The sequence below is a fragment of the Schistocerca americana genome, chromosome 10 (assembly GCF_021461395.2).
Source record: "Schistocerca americana isolate TAMUIC-IGC-003095 chromosome 10, iqSchAmer2.1, whole genome shotgun sequence".
NCBI classification, from domain to species: domain Eukaryota; kingdom Metazoa; phylum Arthropoda; class Insecta; order Orthoptera; family Acrididae; genus Schistocerca; species Schistocerca americana.
In genome coordinates this window covers 202,087,782-202,104,432 of record NC_060128.1, presented here as the reverse complement: position 1 = coordinate 202,104,432, position 16,651 = coordinate 202,087,782, and the positions used below count along the sequence as shown (strand labels likewise).

Sequence of the window (16,651 nt, the reverse complement as noted above, 5' to 3'; positions counted from 1 at the left end):
TGACATTACAGCACGTGACTTTTTGGAGTGATAAGTGACATCACACTCCTTGCACAAATTTTCAATTCCACAATTTATTGTGTGTATGTCTGTCAGTCCTCTGCCTGTCCAGCTGTTAATTTTCTCACAGAGAACGAATCTCAACAGAGCGAGCACAGATTACAGCCTGTAGTGTTACCTTTATTATCTTCTCCTCATTAGCTATTGAAACTGTGGTGTTACCTTTTTTTATCTTGTGGTAGCATTGAAAATGGTTCATTGGGATTTGTATCACTCATTGATAATTCTATTTTCGGCTGTGTGCTGGGTCTAGCGTTATTATGATTCTCATTTATGTTTTGGTTGCCTGTTATGGGTTTTGGTATCACTGACGAACTTGGTATTACATTTTCTTTAAGTTTACGTACCTCTTTCTGAATATTATCTGTTTCTCCCTTTACTTGTTCCTTTGTCTTATCTAAAATGATCTGTGTCATTGTCTCAAACTTCTCATCTAAATAATCATCACATAATTTGCATTCATATACAAGTTTTTCTGCTAGAGTTGTCATTCTTTAAAGATGCTACATCTGCTCTGTCTTCAAGCTTTTCTAACTTTTCCTGTAAGGATTTCTGCTCCAATGTTACATCATTTAATCTGTCTGAAAGGTCTGTAATCGTCAGGTCTAAGTGTTCTTGGTTTGTTTTTACGGAATTGTGTGACTGTCGTAATTCGTCAACTTGGGTACTGGTTTTCTGTTGTTCAAAAACTACTGTTAACAATTTCTCATTACATCATTGTAAGTCAGTTTTTGTCTCGTCACTGAATTCCACAAATACCTTTTCTTGTCTCGTAACCTTGTCTGATAAGTCAGTAAATTTCCTTCCAAGACTACTGGTGGTTTCTGTCAAGTCGGCAATTTGTCTCGATTGTTTTTCAAAATTTTGTTTTATGTCCCGTGTCAGTTCATCGAATTTAGTGTCAAATTTCCCAATGTCACGTTTTAAATTGTCGTGTAAAGCATCAAATCTTTTGTCTAAAGTGTCAAACTTTCTGTTTTGGTCACCAAGTAACTTTAGAATCTGGTTGAGCATGTCAGAGTCCTGTGTACTAGTTTCGTCATTTTTTCGTGTCTGATGTCTGGTTCTGAAGTTGACGTTGTCAATGTCACGTTTTGTCATGTAGTACCCATTCTCCATTCGCCTGTATATCTGTTTAAATATAGGGGTTGTTGTCTTAATCGATCCGGTAAAATTATGTCTTGAACATCCTCACAATTAAGTTCAATATTCATTTGACTGTCGGACATGTTTTGCAATGTGTCACTTTCACTAAGCTCGTCCGCGGAAACAGTTTCTACGTGTCTAGCGTCCATCTTGCGATTTTCGTAATTAATTGCAAATAAAATTTTCCAATGGTAAAAAAAAAATTTTAAGTATGATATGTTGAAATCTGAAATTTCTCTTATGGAAATGGATATTTCTATATGATTTCTAATTAGAAATTGAATTATTAAATTGGTACTGAAATTTCCCTCTCACAAATAAATGACTGTGAATATGCTCTTCACTTATCATTTGCAATAATAGTAGTAAATCCATTTTAACTACAATTTGAAAAAATATTTTCGAAATAAATGGATCGGAATAAAGGAAGTACAGATGGCTGCTTGAAACTGGAATAAATGTAAATTTCTGTACTCACCCTTTTTTCAGTCTTATGTTGCAAATGTAGCGTCAAATATACAGTTTTCAATCCAAAATTTTTCTTTCGCGTCCGTGCAAATTATTTTATGGAACGTTATCCTTTTCCCTTTTTTTTTTTTTTTTTTTTTTTTTTTACCAAATTAATTTTCTCAACATGAAAATGAAAATTAACACGAATTAATAACAGGGAAAGCAATATTGTTGTAAACTTCATGCATGTAATATTACAATTGAAATGAATGAGACTTGGTCAATTCATTTTCTGATGCTATTAAGTGGTTAAAATTAGATAAAATGTCCAAAATTTATAATAACTGCACTTCTATGAAATCCAAACTGCACTTGTATCAAATCCGAAGATTGCAAGTCCTGTCACCAGGACGCCAATTGTAGTGTTACCTTTATTATCTTCTCCTCATTAGCTATTGAAACAACCTCGCTTTGTAATGTAATTTTAATTTTCACCCAAAGGCACATTCAACACATCGCCGAAAAATACACGTCTTTTGTATCAAGACAAGAGAGAGAGTCCTCCATTAGTTCTTAAAAACAAAAACCTACGCAAAAGTAAAAAAAAAAGAACAAAATTATTTATAAAATCGGTCGCTGGCGCAGCGCTCTTCTGCGTGTGCGATCGTAAATTATAACTTTGTATTGGCGGAGGCGCGGAAGTCAAAGTACCATTACGGGCCCACGTTGCCGACACTGGACAGCGAATGTCACACAATTTTTGTCAGTGCCGTTTACATTTTGCGCAGAGGCCGAAACTCCGAAATACTCGGGCGGAGTAAAATACTTCATTTTCACGGGCACGTACCGGAGAACCGCACCGGGGGCAAAAATACCGTTCTGCGCGTCCGAATGCTCACTCCGCAGATATTCTGTCTCTACAAACGTTCCCGCAGAAGCGGGCGTGTGCTCTCCGCGAGCTGTTCGGTGTCTGCAGAGAGGTGTCTCCGGCGAGGCCCCTAATGCGATTATTGGCCCGCAGCGTCCTGGCTTCCATGAACCTGCCGGCGGCCCTGGAGGATGCGGAAGGCAGTGGGGGAGACGCCCTGCCGCAGTCGGTGCGGGAGAAGGCGGCGGCGGTGCGCGCGGCGGGCGGCCTGCGCCACATCGAGGAGCTGATCGCGGAGCTGCCCGCCCTGCTCGGCCGCAACTCCGAGGTGCTCGACGAGGTGGGTCTCGGGCGGCAGTGCGTGAGGGGCGAACCCGAACTCCGCCGCGGCTTCGGGGGGGTATGTTCTGAACATTGTGGTATAAGAGAGCCACGGTCTCTGGTGGTCCACTACAGAGTGGTAATGTTCTTAAGATTTATTTGGTTTGTAACCCAATTACCTTTGTTTCTGTTTAAATAACTCCAGTGAAAAACCTGCAATATACAATCGTCAAAATGTATAACACTAAACACAGTAATCCAATAATCCTCCAACAGATGCAGAAGAACGACGCTTTGCCGTCACGGGCACAGCGTCTATTGTGTTCGGTGAACCCCCACACGAGGTCGTATTGGACAACTCTTGTGAATACGAGCTTGTAGGCAAAGAGTAAAGTCGTCATTACTGTTATCGACAACACATTCTGTGAGTGAATAGAATGAGTTTGTTTCCAAATAAGATACGCAGTGTGTACAGTTCACATTTGCTATCTCTTAGAGAACTTTAGTGTATTACAGTTACAGAGAGAAGTGGAGGGTAAGACTCAAATGCCACACAATACAGTCAATTGACGGTGTGCTTCCGGGTGTTCTGCCGAGTTGTCCTTTCCGTTTTATGCACAGTCTGCAGGTAACTGACCCAGTCGTCATCTCGAGACGCCACAACTTTCGCCACTGTACGTGAGAGTCCGACTCCCGACACGATCTACACCTTTCGGTTTCTCTTTTGTTTTTCAAAGTTGAATGCAAATTCTGTGTTTTTGCATCTCTGGTGGACGTGATGGCCGATCGGCATTTAATAAATTGAGTACCGAGCCCTGGGCATTATTTAAATTGGAGCCGCAGTCTCCGGTAGGTTTCGTGACATTTTTATTTCGATAGAGTCCTTGTGCCGTTCCTTAAACTTGGCGTTTGCACCACGGTACCTGTCTCGTCGTATCTCATTCCGGCATTGTACTCCAGCCAGTGCTCGGGGACAGCCGATCGGTTCAGCTGTTTGTCGGCTTCTCTTCCTCGGCCTGTTTTAATCTGTTTCTTAGGCATTCTCAATTTTGACCGAATCGCCTGTTCGGCTTAAAGATCTGAGAACTCGTCGCTTTGTAATGCTATTTGTAGGTGTCGTAATTCTCGGGTGACGCTCTCTCTGTCTGACTGCCTGAAGGTGTTCGATCTCCGTGCTAAGGTGTTCGATCTCCGTGCTCCGGAGTCTTTAGTACCTAATTTCTTCGTGACAGGTAGTGACGGTGCGAGATGTGGAGATACAGGTTAGTGTGCGTAGGTTTTTTATATACATTTTGACCTACGGATCTGTCCATTTTTCTCTTAACCGCCACACGGAGGAAGAGTAGTCGGCTTTATTTTTCGAATCCCGTCGTGAATTTTATATTGCTACAGGCGGAGTTTCGATGTTCTGGGAACTCTTAGTGTTCTTGGGAATGTGGCACATCTTTGTGGGGAAGACTGTCGGAACAGTCGAGAAGAGGTGTAAAAAAAATCGGTGACGCGTCGGACTAAAACGACTGGGCAGATAAGCTGTTGCCGAAACTGCCTCGAATATAATCGTGAAATAAAGTAGGGAGAGACGAGTATTGTGGTGCAAATGCCAAACTGCTATGACAGCCCAGTTACAGTCTACAAAATAAAGCTGTCACAAAACCTAATGAACAGGAATGGCAGTTACGTTTTAAATAACACTCGTCGTTTGGAACTCAATTTATTAAAACCTCGCCGGCCATCACATTCGGTCAGAATACGGTGAGACAATTTGCCTTTTACAGAATACTGACGTGAGACCTGAGAAATGGGACCGTCGAAGGGTGCAGCGTACGTCGGGAATCGAACTCGACTGTGAATAGCGGCACCGGACCGACAGTAGTTCTGTCTGTTCAGAGACTGGACAGTGAGTACACGTAATGGCAAAACTAATGGCACCCGAAGAGACGGCTGGTCCGGTCGTCGAAATACCCCGTATAAAACGGAAAAGACAATTCGGTGTAATGGCCAGAAGTACACTGTCACATTGAGAAAACATGAGAAAGACTACAACACGATCTCTCTGTAATGAGCTGATAGTTTGAGGTCCCTTACAGCAAAATTCTTGTGAAACATTCCTGAAAAAACTCCGATTTTGTTGGTGTAGTTCGGGTTCACCCTGTGTTCTCCTAGAACTTAATTAGGTCAAAAAGCAGCAGCTGCGCAGTGCGAAGTGGGACCTCACCTTCTGGACTATGAGAGAGATTGCAAAATTATAAGAGTTTGCCACCAGTGGCACGCTTGTGAAATTTATTCAATTATTTAAATTCAAAAGCAGCCTTAGCATCGCTGATTTTGTTTTTTCCAGGTAGAGGTGAATGAGAGTGGAATAACATTTTAGTCTAGGGCTGGCAGTTTATTTACTAAATTAGCTACACGTTTCGTAAGTACGCTATCTAACTGACACTGTTGTGACAGTCGACTGTGTAGCCTTGTGTTGTGTGACTCTGCCTTTTCGGCAGAAAACGAATGAGGTGTAAAATGAGCTAATATGACAAACCATTTTATGAAATGATTGATTTGCATGCTGAATGGCTATCATTAAGAAACTATTCATTGAAAAACTAAATATCCTATTTGAAGTTGGTGGACTGTAAATTAAACATTTGAGTTGCATTATTCACACTTTTTCATCAGATATGTGAACATTAAAGAGGTGGATTCTTCCATTCTCAGAAATGAAATATTAGAGTTTGTCGAAGTAGGCAGTGTGTCCACAGCTATCCTCTCCAGATAAGATTCGATTGCCCCCACCACTCGTGACGAGATTAACGGTGTCGCGTGTGATTTCGGTAATCTCTGTCGCCGAGGCGGCGCGAATCGGACGAGTCCTCACTGTCGCCAGCCTACTGACCTCGCTTTCGTGTACTACAGGCAGAGCGGATGCTGCGCGAGGAGCAGGAGTCGGACGACCAGCTGCGGAAGCAGTTCGGCCAGCAGTGGACGCGTCTGCCCAGTGAGCGCCTCACGGAGACCTTCAAGGCGAACCTCGCAAAGTACCGCGAGATCCTCTCCAACGCTAAGAACGCCGACAAGGTGAGGAGTACTGTGTCATTTTTCTGGAACTGAGTCTATATATATACGAACACAATTCTGTAACAGATTGACACCTACCGTTCACAGATATTGCCCCATACTTTATTATACTGTGGGAGTTACACTTTGGACACTGCAAATGTCCCGCCAGATTTCACGTAGACAGCTGCCCGGTGGTGACTGCCGGCGAGCAGTTGCCGGCGTCTCGTCGGCAGTCGCTATTCGCCACCGGCAGAAGTTGAGCAGTTACCTTGTCAAAACTTCTCGGAACCGGCGAGGGACCTGAGCACCTCGTCGTGTGGTCATTATCCCTTTATCCGAATGACACTTTATCCTGTGAGTGAAATCCTGTCCTATTAACTGGTATCCGCAGCAGTCGGAGTCAAAAATGCGTGAAATATTTTCAGTATTTTCGCAACGATGACATTTGTGTAATATGCGAGTGTTTTTAACAGTTCTGTTGTTGTGACTCACCGAAGCCCTACTTCTGTTCCAGTCTGTTAATGCCATTTCATTTGGTGGGTAGAGTTAAGTGCAATTTGAAGTTTCACGAGGTATGAAAGGAAGTGTGTGCACACGCTAGCACGGTGTGCTTTCTGGACGTACAATTGCTCGTGCTACTTCGCTCCGCCCCTTTCCTCTGTGATAGATTTTTCACTCTTTACTGTCAATTTTCTTCACATATTCCTCTGTAAGGGAGGCACGGAGGCAGCACAAAAATTCCATTAAAGGGTGTGCCAATGTCAGCTGGAAAAATGTGAACTTTTTAAGAAAAATTACAAAAATTTAGCGTTTTCTGGATTCTTTTACCTCATCATAATTATTGGATCTCACAGGTTGGAGCCGTACATACTGAATTTAACTGCTGGCTCATATCAGGAGTTCACACTCAATGTGTCATGAGTGAGATATAAGCTGTCAGAGAATAACATTGAAATTAATGCAAAAACATCAAAATCTGTAAGCAGAACACCAATAAATTGGCGAAGCGAAGTGCGACCTCTGTTTAGTATCTCCTATTACTTGAAGCGCAGTCGTACACAGAAACCGTTCAAAACTCTTAAAGGTCCAAACTGCAGAGCAAGAAATATAGTCTTTACACTAGCTATAATTGCTGAAACTGAATTACTGTAACGAAATGTCGCTTCTAGGGCTGCGTTGTGCATACATCTTCAGCACTTACGGTGTTTTTAATATCTTGTGCCCCATGTGGTTTTATTCACTGAACCCTCTGGCTTCCTCCCCTGCTTTTAACAGGCTGGACCCCTGATGTGCTGTTCTTAGGTGTTTGAGATAATATCATCACACGAACACACTCTTTCTCAATTTCACTAGACCAAAAATCAGAAACTTTCCACCACCATTTGCTGTGTCGCTATATTATTCTCGTTCCCAAAAGTGTATTTCCTCCCTCCCTCACCCCCCATAGCCCTTCACAAACTATAGCACTCATCATGTCGAACACATCCAAGTCTGTCATTAGTATCTCGGGGCTACCCCTACTACATTCAGTACATTTAAACAACATTCTACAGATCTCACCAAGAAATGGGCCATAATTTCCTTCACTCGTGAGCAGTGAGTAACTTTGAACCAGATGTATAGTAACACTCTGTTACTAAATATCGTTTATTGTGTGAGGAAATAGTACCTGGAATTGCCAACAGACGGGGAAACACTGATCTCTGCTTCCCCTCGTCTGCTCCTTCGCAGCTTTCCCTGAGCCGTCTCTTTTTTCCTCCGAGGAATGATCAGACAGTTCCAAAAACTAGGATTAATGTTTCCAGTTTCAAATGTGTGTAGAAGCAGTACTAGAATATCTCCCTGTGCAGGTAACTACTTGCCTTGCCGATACGTCCAATTGTAGCGTTATAATTTGAGGAAATAAATTTTCAATGCAGTTATTTGCTACACGGTCACAAGTACCGTAGTGACTGTCGGCGTTCGGATGGTCCACAGGTGGTACGCGACAAGTTCGAGGCGCACCGACAGTCGATCGCCCTGCTGGGAGGGGGCGAGGCGGAGCTGAAGGCGGCCGTCCCTGCAGGCGGCGGCGGCTCCGGCGGCTCGGCTGCGACGGCCCGCCTCAGGGTCCTCATCGAGCAGGTGAGGCTGGTGGAGACACGGCAGTCGTGTGCCGTCTGTCCGCTAAGTGCGTATTGTGAGTAATCTAAAGTTTACAATGAAAACGAAACTTAATGTTGGCATGTGATTTCCGTCTTCTGTGAACCTGTAGAGAGAACTCTATTAATACAGAACACAATTCTAGATATTTTTTTTTTTTACACGTCTCCCGAAATGGCTAGTGTCGTAAGTGAACCCATTGCGGAGAAGATAGGAAGCGATACACTAGTCGCTATACACTCCACAAAAGATCAGTTGTGAAAAGACGGAGGTATCGCGAACACTTTTGTGTCGTAGTTGGGAGCAGTTGCACAGATATTAGGCAGCTGTAATATTGACTCTGCAAAATAAGTCACTTACCTAACAGCGACCCTAAATTAGACCAACCACTGTGCGGTTGACAGTTACGCAAATGAAAGATAAAAGTTTCATTCGAAGAAACAGTGAAAAATAAAATAATTTTCCGGACCCCTCGTAACAAATCCTGAGTCTCCCATTTCGTATTGCCCATTAGTGTTATCCACGAATACGTACATAATGCCATATGTTCATTATCTTCGCCAGTGATCTAATAGGATTCTACTGTATTACTGCTCACAGAAGCCCAAAATTTACCGTTGAAAATAAGTGCGACTGTAACAACTGAAAGGCCGAAGAGTTGTTTGCGATTGCCGACGAGATAGGCCTTTTTCTCAAAGTAATCGGACTATTAGCAGTTGACAAATGGGAAGCTGAGGTTTGCAAAAAAGTGTATCTGTTGGTCGAGTGCAGTTGTGAGAGTGCAGATGGTATTGTTCTGTTGCAGGAATTTGACAAACTGAGAAAAAGTAAATAGGTAAGGGGAGATACAATATGTGTTAGTTGCTGTTTAGGACAAAACTTTATTAATGCACTGCCTTGTATACGCCTCACACTTGTTCAGTGTTGGCAACAACATAATATCAAATTCTGAAACTGTTTGTTGGGAATGGCCTTATTGGAGACAGGAATAGTACATTACACATCTTGTAATGAAATACAATTAAATTATGAAATAGAAATAAAGTTGACATCTAAGTTGTTTTTTCTCCAAATAGAAAATCGGTCTTTTTAGGAACTCTCTTTCTCTGCATCTATTATTATTAACTTGTGACATTTTTTTGTTAAGTGTACATTTTCATAGTAGCATAGTTTTCCAACTGATATTGTGGTGGTGCCCCCCCCCCCCCCCCCCCCCCCTCCTTCCCATGAACCATGGACCTTGCCGTTGGTGGGGAGGCTTGCGTGCCTCAGCGATACAGATAGCCACACCGTAGGTGCAACCACAACGGAGGCGTATCTGTTGAGAGGCCAGACAAACGTGCGGTTCCTGAAAAGGGCAGCAGCTTTTTCAGTAGTAATTTTTCCCGAGGGCATGCAGCTTTACTGTATGGTTAAATGATGATGCCGTCCTCTTGGGTAAAATATTCCGGAGGTAAAATAGTCCCCCTTTCGGATCTCCGGGCGGGGACTACTCAAAAGGACATCATTATCAGGAGAGAAAAAACTGGCATTCTACAGATCGGAGCGTGGAATGTCAGATCCATTAATCGGGCAGGTAGGTTAGAAAATTTAAAAAGGGAAATGGATAGGTTAAAGTTAGATATAGTGGGAATTAGTGAACTTCCGTGGCAGGAGGAACAAGACTTCTGGTCAGGTGAATACAGGGTTATAAATACAAAATCAAACAGGGCTAATGCATGAGTAGGTTTAATAATGAATAAAAAAATAGGAGTGCGAGTAAGCTACTACAAAAAGCATAGTGAACGCATTATTGTGGCCAAGATAGACACGAAGCCCACACCTACTACAGTAGCACAAGTTTATATGCCAACTAGCTCTGATTATTCAGGTAGTGAAGGGAGACAAAAATTTAAGTCATGGGTGACTGGAATTCAAGAGTAGGAAAAGTGAGAGAAGGAAACATAGTAGATGAATATGGATTGGGGGTAAGAAGTGAAAGAGGAAGCCGCCTGGTAGAATTTTGCGAGGAGCATAACTTAATCATAGCTAACACTTGGTTCAAGAATCGTGAAAGAAGGTTGTATACATGTAAGAAACCTGGTGATACTAGGTGGTTTCAGATAGATTATATAATGGTAAGACAGAGATTTAGGAACCAGGTTTTAAATTGTAAGACATTTCCAGGGGCAGATGTGGACTCTGACCACAATCTATTGGTTATGAACTGTAGATTAAAACTGAAGAAACTGCAAAAAGCTGGGAATTTAAGGAGATGGGACCTGGATAAACTGACTAAACCAGAGGTTGTACAGAGTTTCAGGGAGAGTGTAAGGGAACAATTGACAAGAATGGGGGAAAGAAATACAGTAGAAGAAGAATGGGTAGCTTTGAGGGACGAAGTAGTGGAGGCAGCAGAGGATGAAGTAGGTAAAAAGACAAGGGCTAGTAGAAATCCGTGGGTAACAGAAGAAATATTGAATTTAATTGATGTAAGGAGAAAATATAAAAATGCAGTAAATGAAGCAGGCAAAAAGGAATACAAACGTCTCAAAAATGAGATCAACAGGAAGTGCAAAATGGCTAAGCAGGGATGGCTAGAGGACAAATGTAAGGATGTAGAGGCTTATCGCACCAGGGGTAAGATAGATACTGCCTACAGGAAAATTGAAGAGGCCTTTGGAGAAAAGAGAGTCACTTGTATGAATATCAAGAGCTCAGATGGAAACCCAGTTCCAAACAAAGAAGAGAAAGCAGAAAGGTGGAGGGAGTATATAGAAGGTCTATACAAGGGCGGAGTACTTGAGGACAATATTATAGAAATGGAAGAGGATGTAGATTAAGATGAAATGGGAGATATGATACTGCGTGAAGAGTTTGACAGAGCACTAAAAGACCTGAGTCGAAACAAGGCCCCGGGAGTAGACAACATTCCATTAGAACTACTGACAGCCTTGGGAGAGCCAGTCCTGACAAAACTCTACCATCTGGTGAGGAAGATGTATGAGACAGGCTAAATACCCTCGGACTTCAAGAAGAATATAATAATTCCAAAACAAAAGAAAGCAGGTGTTGACAGAGGTAAAAATTACCGAACTATCAGTTTAATAAGTCACAGCTGCAAAATACTAATGTGAATTCTTTACAGACGAATGGAAAAACTGGTAGAAGCCGACCTCGGGGAAGATCAGTTTGGATTCTGTAGAAATATTTTAACACGTGAGGCAATACTGACCCTACAACTAATCTTAGAAAATAGATTAAGGAAAGGCAAACCTACATTTCTAGCATTTGTAGACTTAGAGAAAGCTTTTGACAATGTTGACTGGAATACTCTCTTTCAAATTCTGAAGGTGTCAAGGGTAAAATACAGGGAGCCTATTTACAATTTGTACAGAAACCAGATGGCAGTTATGAGTCAAGGGGCATGAAAGGGAAGCAGTGGTTGGCAAGGGAGTGAAACAGGGTTGTAGCCTCTCCCCGATGTTATTCAATCTGTATATTGAGCAACGAGTAAAGGAAACAAAAGAACAATGTGGAGTAGGTATTAAAATCCATGAAGAAGAAATAAAAACATTGAGGTTCGCCGATGACATTGTAATTCTGTCAGAGACAGCAAAGGACTTGGAAGAGCAGATGAACGGAATGGATAGTATCTTGAAAGGAGGATATAAGATAAACATCAACAAAAGCAAAACGAGGATAATGGAATGTAGTCGAATTAAGTCGGGTGATGCTGAGGGAATTAGATTAGGGAATGAGTCAGTTAAAGTAGTAAAGGAGTTTTGCTCTTTGGGGAGCAAAATAACTGATGATGGTCGAAGTAGAGAGGATATAAAATGTAGACTGGCAATGGTAAGGAAAGCGTTTCTGAAGAAGAGAAATTTGTTAACATCGAGTATAGATTTAAGTGTCAGGAAGTCATTTTTGAAAGTATTTGTATGGAGTGTAGCCATGTATGGGAGAATAGAAGCTTTCGAAATGTGGTGCTACAGAAGAATGCTAGAGACTAAATGGGTAGATCACATAACTAATTAGGAGGTATTGAATAGGATTGGGGAGAAGAGAAGTTTGTGGCACAACTTGACTAGAAGAAGGGATCGGTTGGTAGGACATGTTCTGAGGCATCAAGGGATCACCAATTTAGCATTGGAGGGCAGCGTGGAGGGTAAAAATCATAGAGGGAGACCAAGAGATGAATACACTAAGCAGATTCAGAAGGATGTAGGTTGCAGTAGGTACTGGGAGATGAAGGAGCTTGCTACCCACATGTGTCCCTCTCAGTGTGACAATATGTATCTAATTGTATTACTTCTCCCTGTTGCTGCTGGTAATGTGGCCGTACTTCCAACTCGCATATTTTTTGTCTACAGTTATTTGTGATTGGACGTGAGAGAGAATTTCAGTTCAAAGTCACTGTCATAACAAAGTAACTCTGGAATTTATTTGTAGTTATCAAAATAGGGCAGAACATATTTGCATAATTCCAGGAATCACTTGTACAATCTGTAACTAGTTATTAGGTACCTGAAAATGTAACATCTGTTTTTGGCGAAATTATACGTACGGATGTAAAAAGTTGCCATAGTGTGTGGTCGAAGGCAAAACTTTAGCACTTTGAAGTTCTCAGGACACCCGATCAGGACAAAATTATTCCACTCGCTGCGAGAGATATGAGACGGACAGAATATGCCCAAACTTAAAGAACACTGTAGTAATTCCAATAGCAAAGAAGGCAGGTGCTGAGAGGTTTGAATAATAGCTAACCGTTAGCTTCGTAAGGCACGTTTGCGAAAAATTGACATTAATTATTTATGGACAAATGGAAACTGGTAGAAGCTCGCATCAGAGAAGATCAGGTTGGGCTCCAGAGAAATGTAGGAACAAGTAAAGCAAAACTGAGCCCTACATCTCATCTTAAGAGCTTTTGACAGTGTTTGGACAAATTTTGCCAATTGGAAGGTAATTGCTGGACTTCTTTTCCAGAATTTAGCTCTTACCCTTCTTATGAACAAGTGCAGATTTATACAATGTTCCTCTGAACTCAATAGCATTCCTTTATTTTCTCTGTGTAATCTCAGTTAATGCTATTTTCCTAACAAATATTAAAGTTTTGCAAACATTTTCAACTCGTAGGCATCACATCTTTTAACCACATTCTTTGTTCTCTCTTCCCATGTAAACGCTACGTTAAGCTCGTGTTGACTGACATATTGTGGCAGTTATTTGCACATTTTGCCCAAACATGTCCGCAGCTCGTCGTCTTCTAGTGTTCTCGCTTCACGCGCACGGGTCCCTGGATTCGATTCCCGGTGGGGTCGGCCTCGTGACGACTGGGTGTCGTGTGTTCTTCGGCATCATTTCATCATCATTGACACAAGCAAGTCGCTGAAGTGGCGTCAACTAAAAAGAACTTGCGATACGGCGGCCGAACTTCCCCGCATGGGGCCTCCCGGCCGACAGTGCCGTACGATCATTTCATTTCATTTTTTGCCCAAACATCTCGGATACACATTTGCCAAATTTACTCGTAGGGTGAAAAATGGCGTTTATTGTGCCTGCGAACTGCTCTGTTAAGTTTTGGGGCGAAACGTGATCTGAAAGTCGTCCCAGAATTAAGAGTGTGAATGAGATCGGGACCGGTCGTAGTTTGTCACCGGCAGCCGGCAGCGGCGGCTCCTGCGAGCTAGTGTATAACTCGGACTCCTTCCTTCTCTGCATTCGTGGTGGGATTTAGGGAGCACGGTGTGTTATCAGACGAATGGGGAGCAGGTAGATTTAAAGGCATTTTTGTTGCCATCGTACGTGAGAATGCTACACCTGCAGATGTAAGGAACACGAACCATTTTGCTGTAATACATACTTTTTTTATCATTAATGCTGAAATGTTTAAATTTTGTGTTTCCTTGTCACGAATTACATTTTTACTCCTGAAGAATGGCTTCTGGGTCTCGTACCTATTTTGTTTGTGTGCATTCCCAGAAGAAATGCCTGGTGGTATCTGGAACACTGCCAGGCAGATTTGGCACAAACGCTCCCAAACCGACAGTCGCTTCGGATTAGACTTGCGAGTGCTGTTTGTGGATTTTGGACTTAGCTGCTCCCTTTGGAGCTAACTTTATTAAAGGTTCAACTTTGGCACAGTTGTGTGTCCGGTAATATTTTTCTTTGTGTATGTTCTAATGTTTCAATCTGTAAATACATTAAAGTTCATAATCCAATTACAGCTAAAATTTCACGTTTTAAATGAATTTCGTTTCCTGTGACAAGGGTTTTAATAAATAATGAAGTCTGTGTCCTGTAATCTTTGACTTTTGTTGGCTTTTATTCGTAGTCAGAAGCACATTAGTTGAAAGTTGTTAAAAAACTAACACACTGAAAAAGTTAGAATTAAAACAAAAATAGGCTTACTTTCCAGTGCTTATTCTAGGATAATTTTACTTTGTAACATAAGACAAGACAAGATTACCCACACAGAAGTGACAACAGTGACGGGACACGTCCCAGTATTGTGTCGGCAACTCGCAAGTCCCGTGCCTGCTGCCTCTATAGCCGACCGTAATTGCAAAACTCTTGCAGGTGCGGATTTTGCGCACAAACTGACCTCTCTATTATGTCCCCTGAATTTTTGGTGGGATTTGTGTCGGGCAATCTGGATGGCCGTATCGTTCGCTCAAATTGTCCAGAATCTTCTTGCCCGTCTACATCTACACTCTGCAAACCGCTGTAAGTGCACGTCGGAGGGTACATCCTGTTCTACCAGTCATTAGGATTTGTTCCCATTCCATTCGCGTACGGAGTGCGGGAAAAATTCTTGCATAAATGTCTCTGTGTGTGCAGCAATGATTTTAATCGTATCCTCACGATTCCTATTTGAGTGATATATAGGGAATAGTAGTATGTTCCCACAGTCTTCATTTAAAGCGGGCTCTTGAAACTTTGTTAATAGGCTTTCTTGGGATAGTTTGTTTATCTTCAAGAGTCTTCCAGTTCAGCTGCTTCAGTATCTCTGTGACACTCTGCCACGGATTAAACAAAGCTGTGACCATTCGTGCTGCCCTTCATCTGTATACGTTCAGTATCACCTGTTCGTCCCGTTCGGTGTGGGTCCCACAAACTCGAGCAATGTTGAGGATGGGTCGCACCAGTGGTTTGTAAGCAATCTCCTCTGTAGACTGATTGCACTTCCCTGGTATTCTACAAATAAATTGAAGCCTACACAAATGAACCTACGTGGTCATTCTATTTCATATGCCTACAAAGTGTGGCACACACATATTTGTAAGAATTGGTCGGTTCCCACAGTGACTCATTGATATTATAGTTCTGGGATAGTATGTTTTTTCATTTTGTGAAGTGCATAGTTTTATCTTTTTGAAGATAAAGATCTGACTGAATATTTATGCAGCTTCTTTCGGATAGTACATTGTAGGTACGTGCATCATCTGCAAAAAGCCTGAGGTTACTATTAATATTGCGTGCAAAGTCATTGATATGTCACCAACAGTAAGGGTCACAACACACTTCCCTCTGTCACAGCCTAAGTTAATTCTGCAGCTGACAATGACTCTCCTTCCATGATAACGTGCTGTGTCCTCCCTACCAAAATGTCCTCAAACCAGTCATAAATTTCATTTGATATCCCCATATGATCACACAGTCACAGAGTCAGATGCTTTTTGGAAATTGAGCAGTACTGCCTATTTGACGTGGTGCGAAGCTTCCGGTGTGTCGTGTGAGAAGAGTGCAAGTTGGCTTTCAGTTGACAGGTGTTTTCGAAACCCGTGCCAGTTGGCATTGAGGTAGTCATTCTGTTAGAAATACCTCATCATGTTTGAACTGAGAAAATGATCTAAGATTCTATAAGAATTCAATATCGGACAGTAGTTTTGTCGATCACTTTTACTATCCCTCTTTTAGACAGGTGTGATGTGTGCCCTTTTTCAGGCAATGGTGGGGGGAGGGGGGGGGGGGGGGTGAGCGGTGCCAAATTCGTATTATTCAGGAACAAGACCTTGTTTCACAAAGTGCCAAGCATCCAGTGCACATTGGTGTATCGATTACTCTCATATGATTTTGAACGCATACCGGTTGGTTTTTGAACATTTTTGATCAAATTATAAGTTGATTTCAGAATTAATCGTAAGTTGATTTTTGAATGCGTGGATAGTGTATGTGATGTCTCTGCCAGGGGAATCCCCGTCACATCTAGAAATAAACTTTCCTGCAGACAAAAGGGGACGAGGTCTTTACAAGCTGAGTGAATAAAGCCGAAAGGGTGAATGACAATCACTGTATATGTGGTTGGCTGGGTTCGCAAATGATCAGCGTTGTTATAATTACTAGCGAATTCCATAGATTCATACTACCAGAGTGGACATAAACGACTAACACGAATAACGGGCAACAAAGATTACGTATTGTCTTCTCCGTGTATCCAAGAAAATGAAATTTTGACAGAAAATTTTTGGCCAGACCGCTACACTACTAAGGGCCAGTTGAACAATCCCCGGCTAGCAACCGCTAAAGTTCTATTCTGGGAGTAGCGCGGAAAACGCGTTGTACGTACTCTTTTATTAATCTTTTCTGCTGAGGCCAATTTATTTGAAATGAAGTGTTTAATCCACACTATTGGCT

General features: G+C 42.1%; 1 protein-coding gene across 8 annotated transcripts in view; it reads left to right on the top strand.

Moving 5' to 3' along the window:
- Positions 1-16,651, top strand: part of LOC124552690 (programmed cell death 6-interacting protein) — a 141,995-nt gene that overhangs the window by 66,282 nt on the left and 59,062 nt on the right. For all 8 annotated transcript variants that reach the window (XM_047127029.1, XM_047127028.1, XM_047127026.1 and 5 more), the window contains exons 9-11: positions 2,678-2,864; positions 5,750-5,911; positions 7,871-8,017. In XM_047127029.1, the coding sequence (XP_046982985.1) occupies positions 2,678-2,864; positions 5,750-5,911; positions 7,871-8,017 (496 nt within the window). The remainder of the gene's footprint in view (positions 1-2,677; positions 2,865-5,749; positions 5,912-7,870; positions 8,018-16,651) is intronic.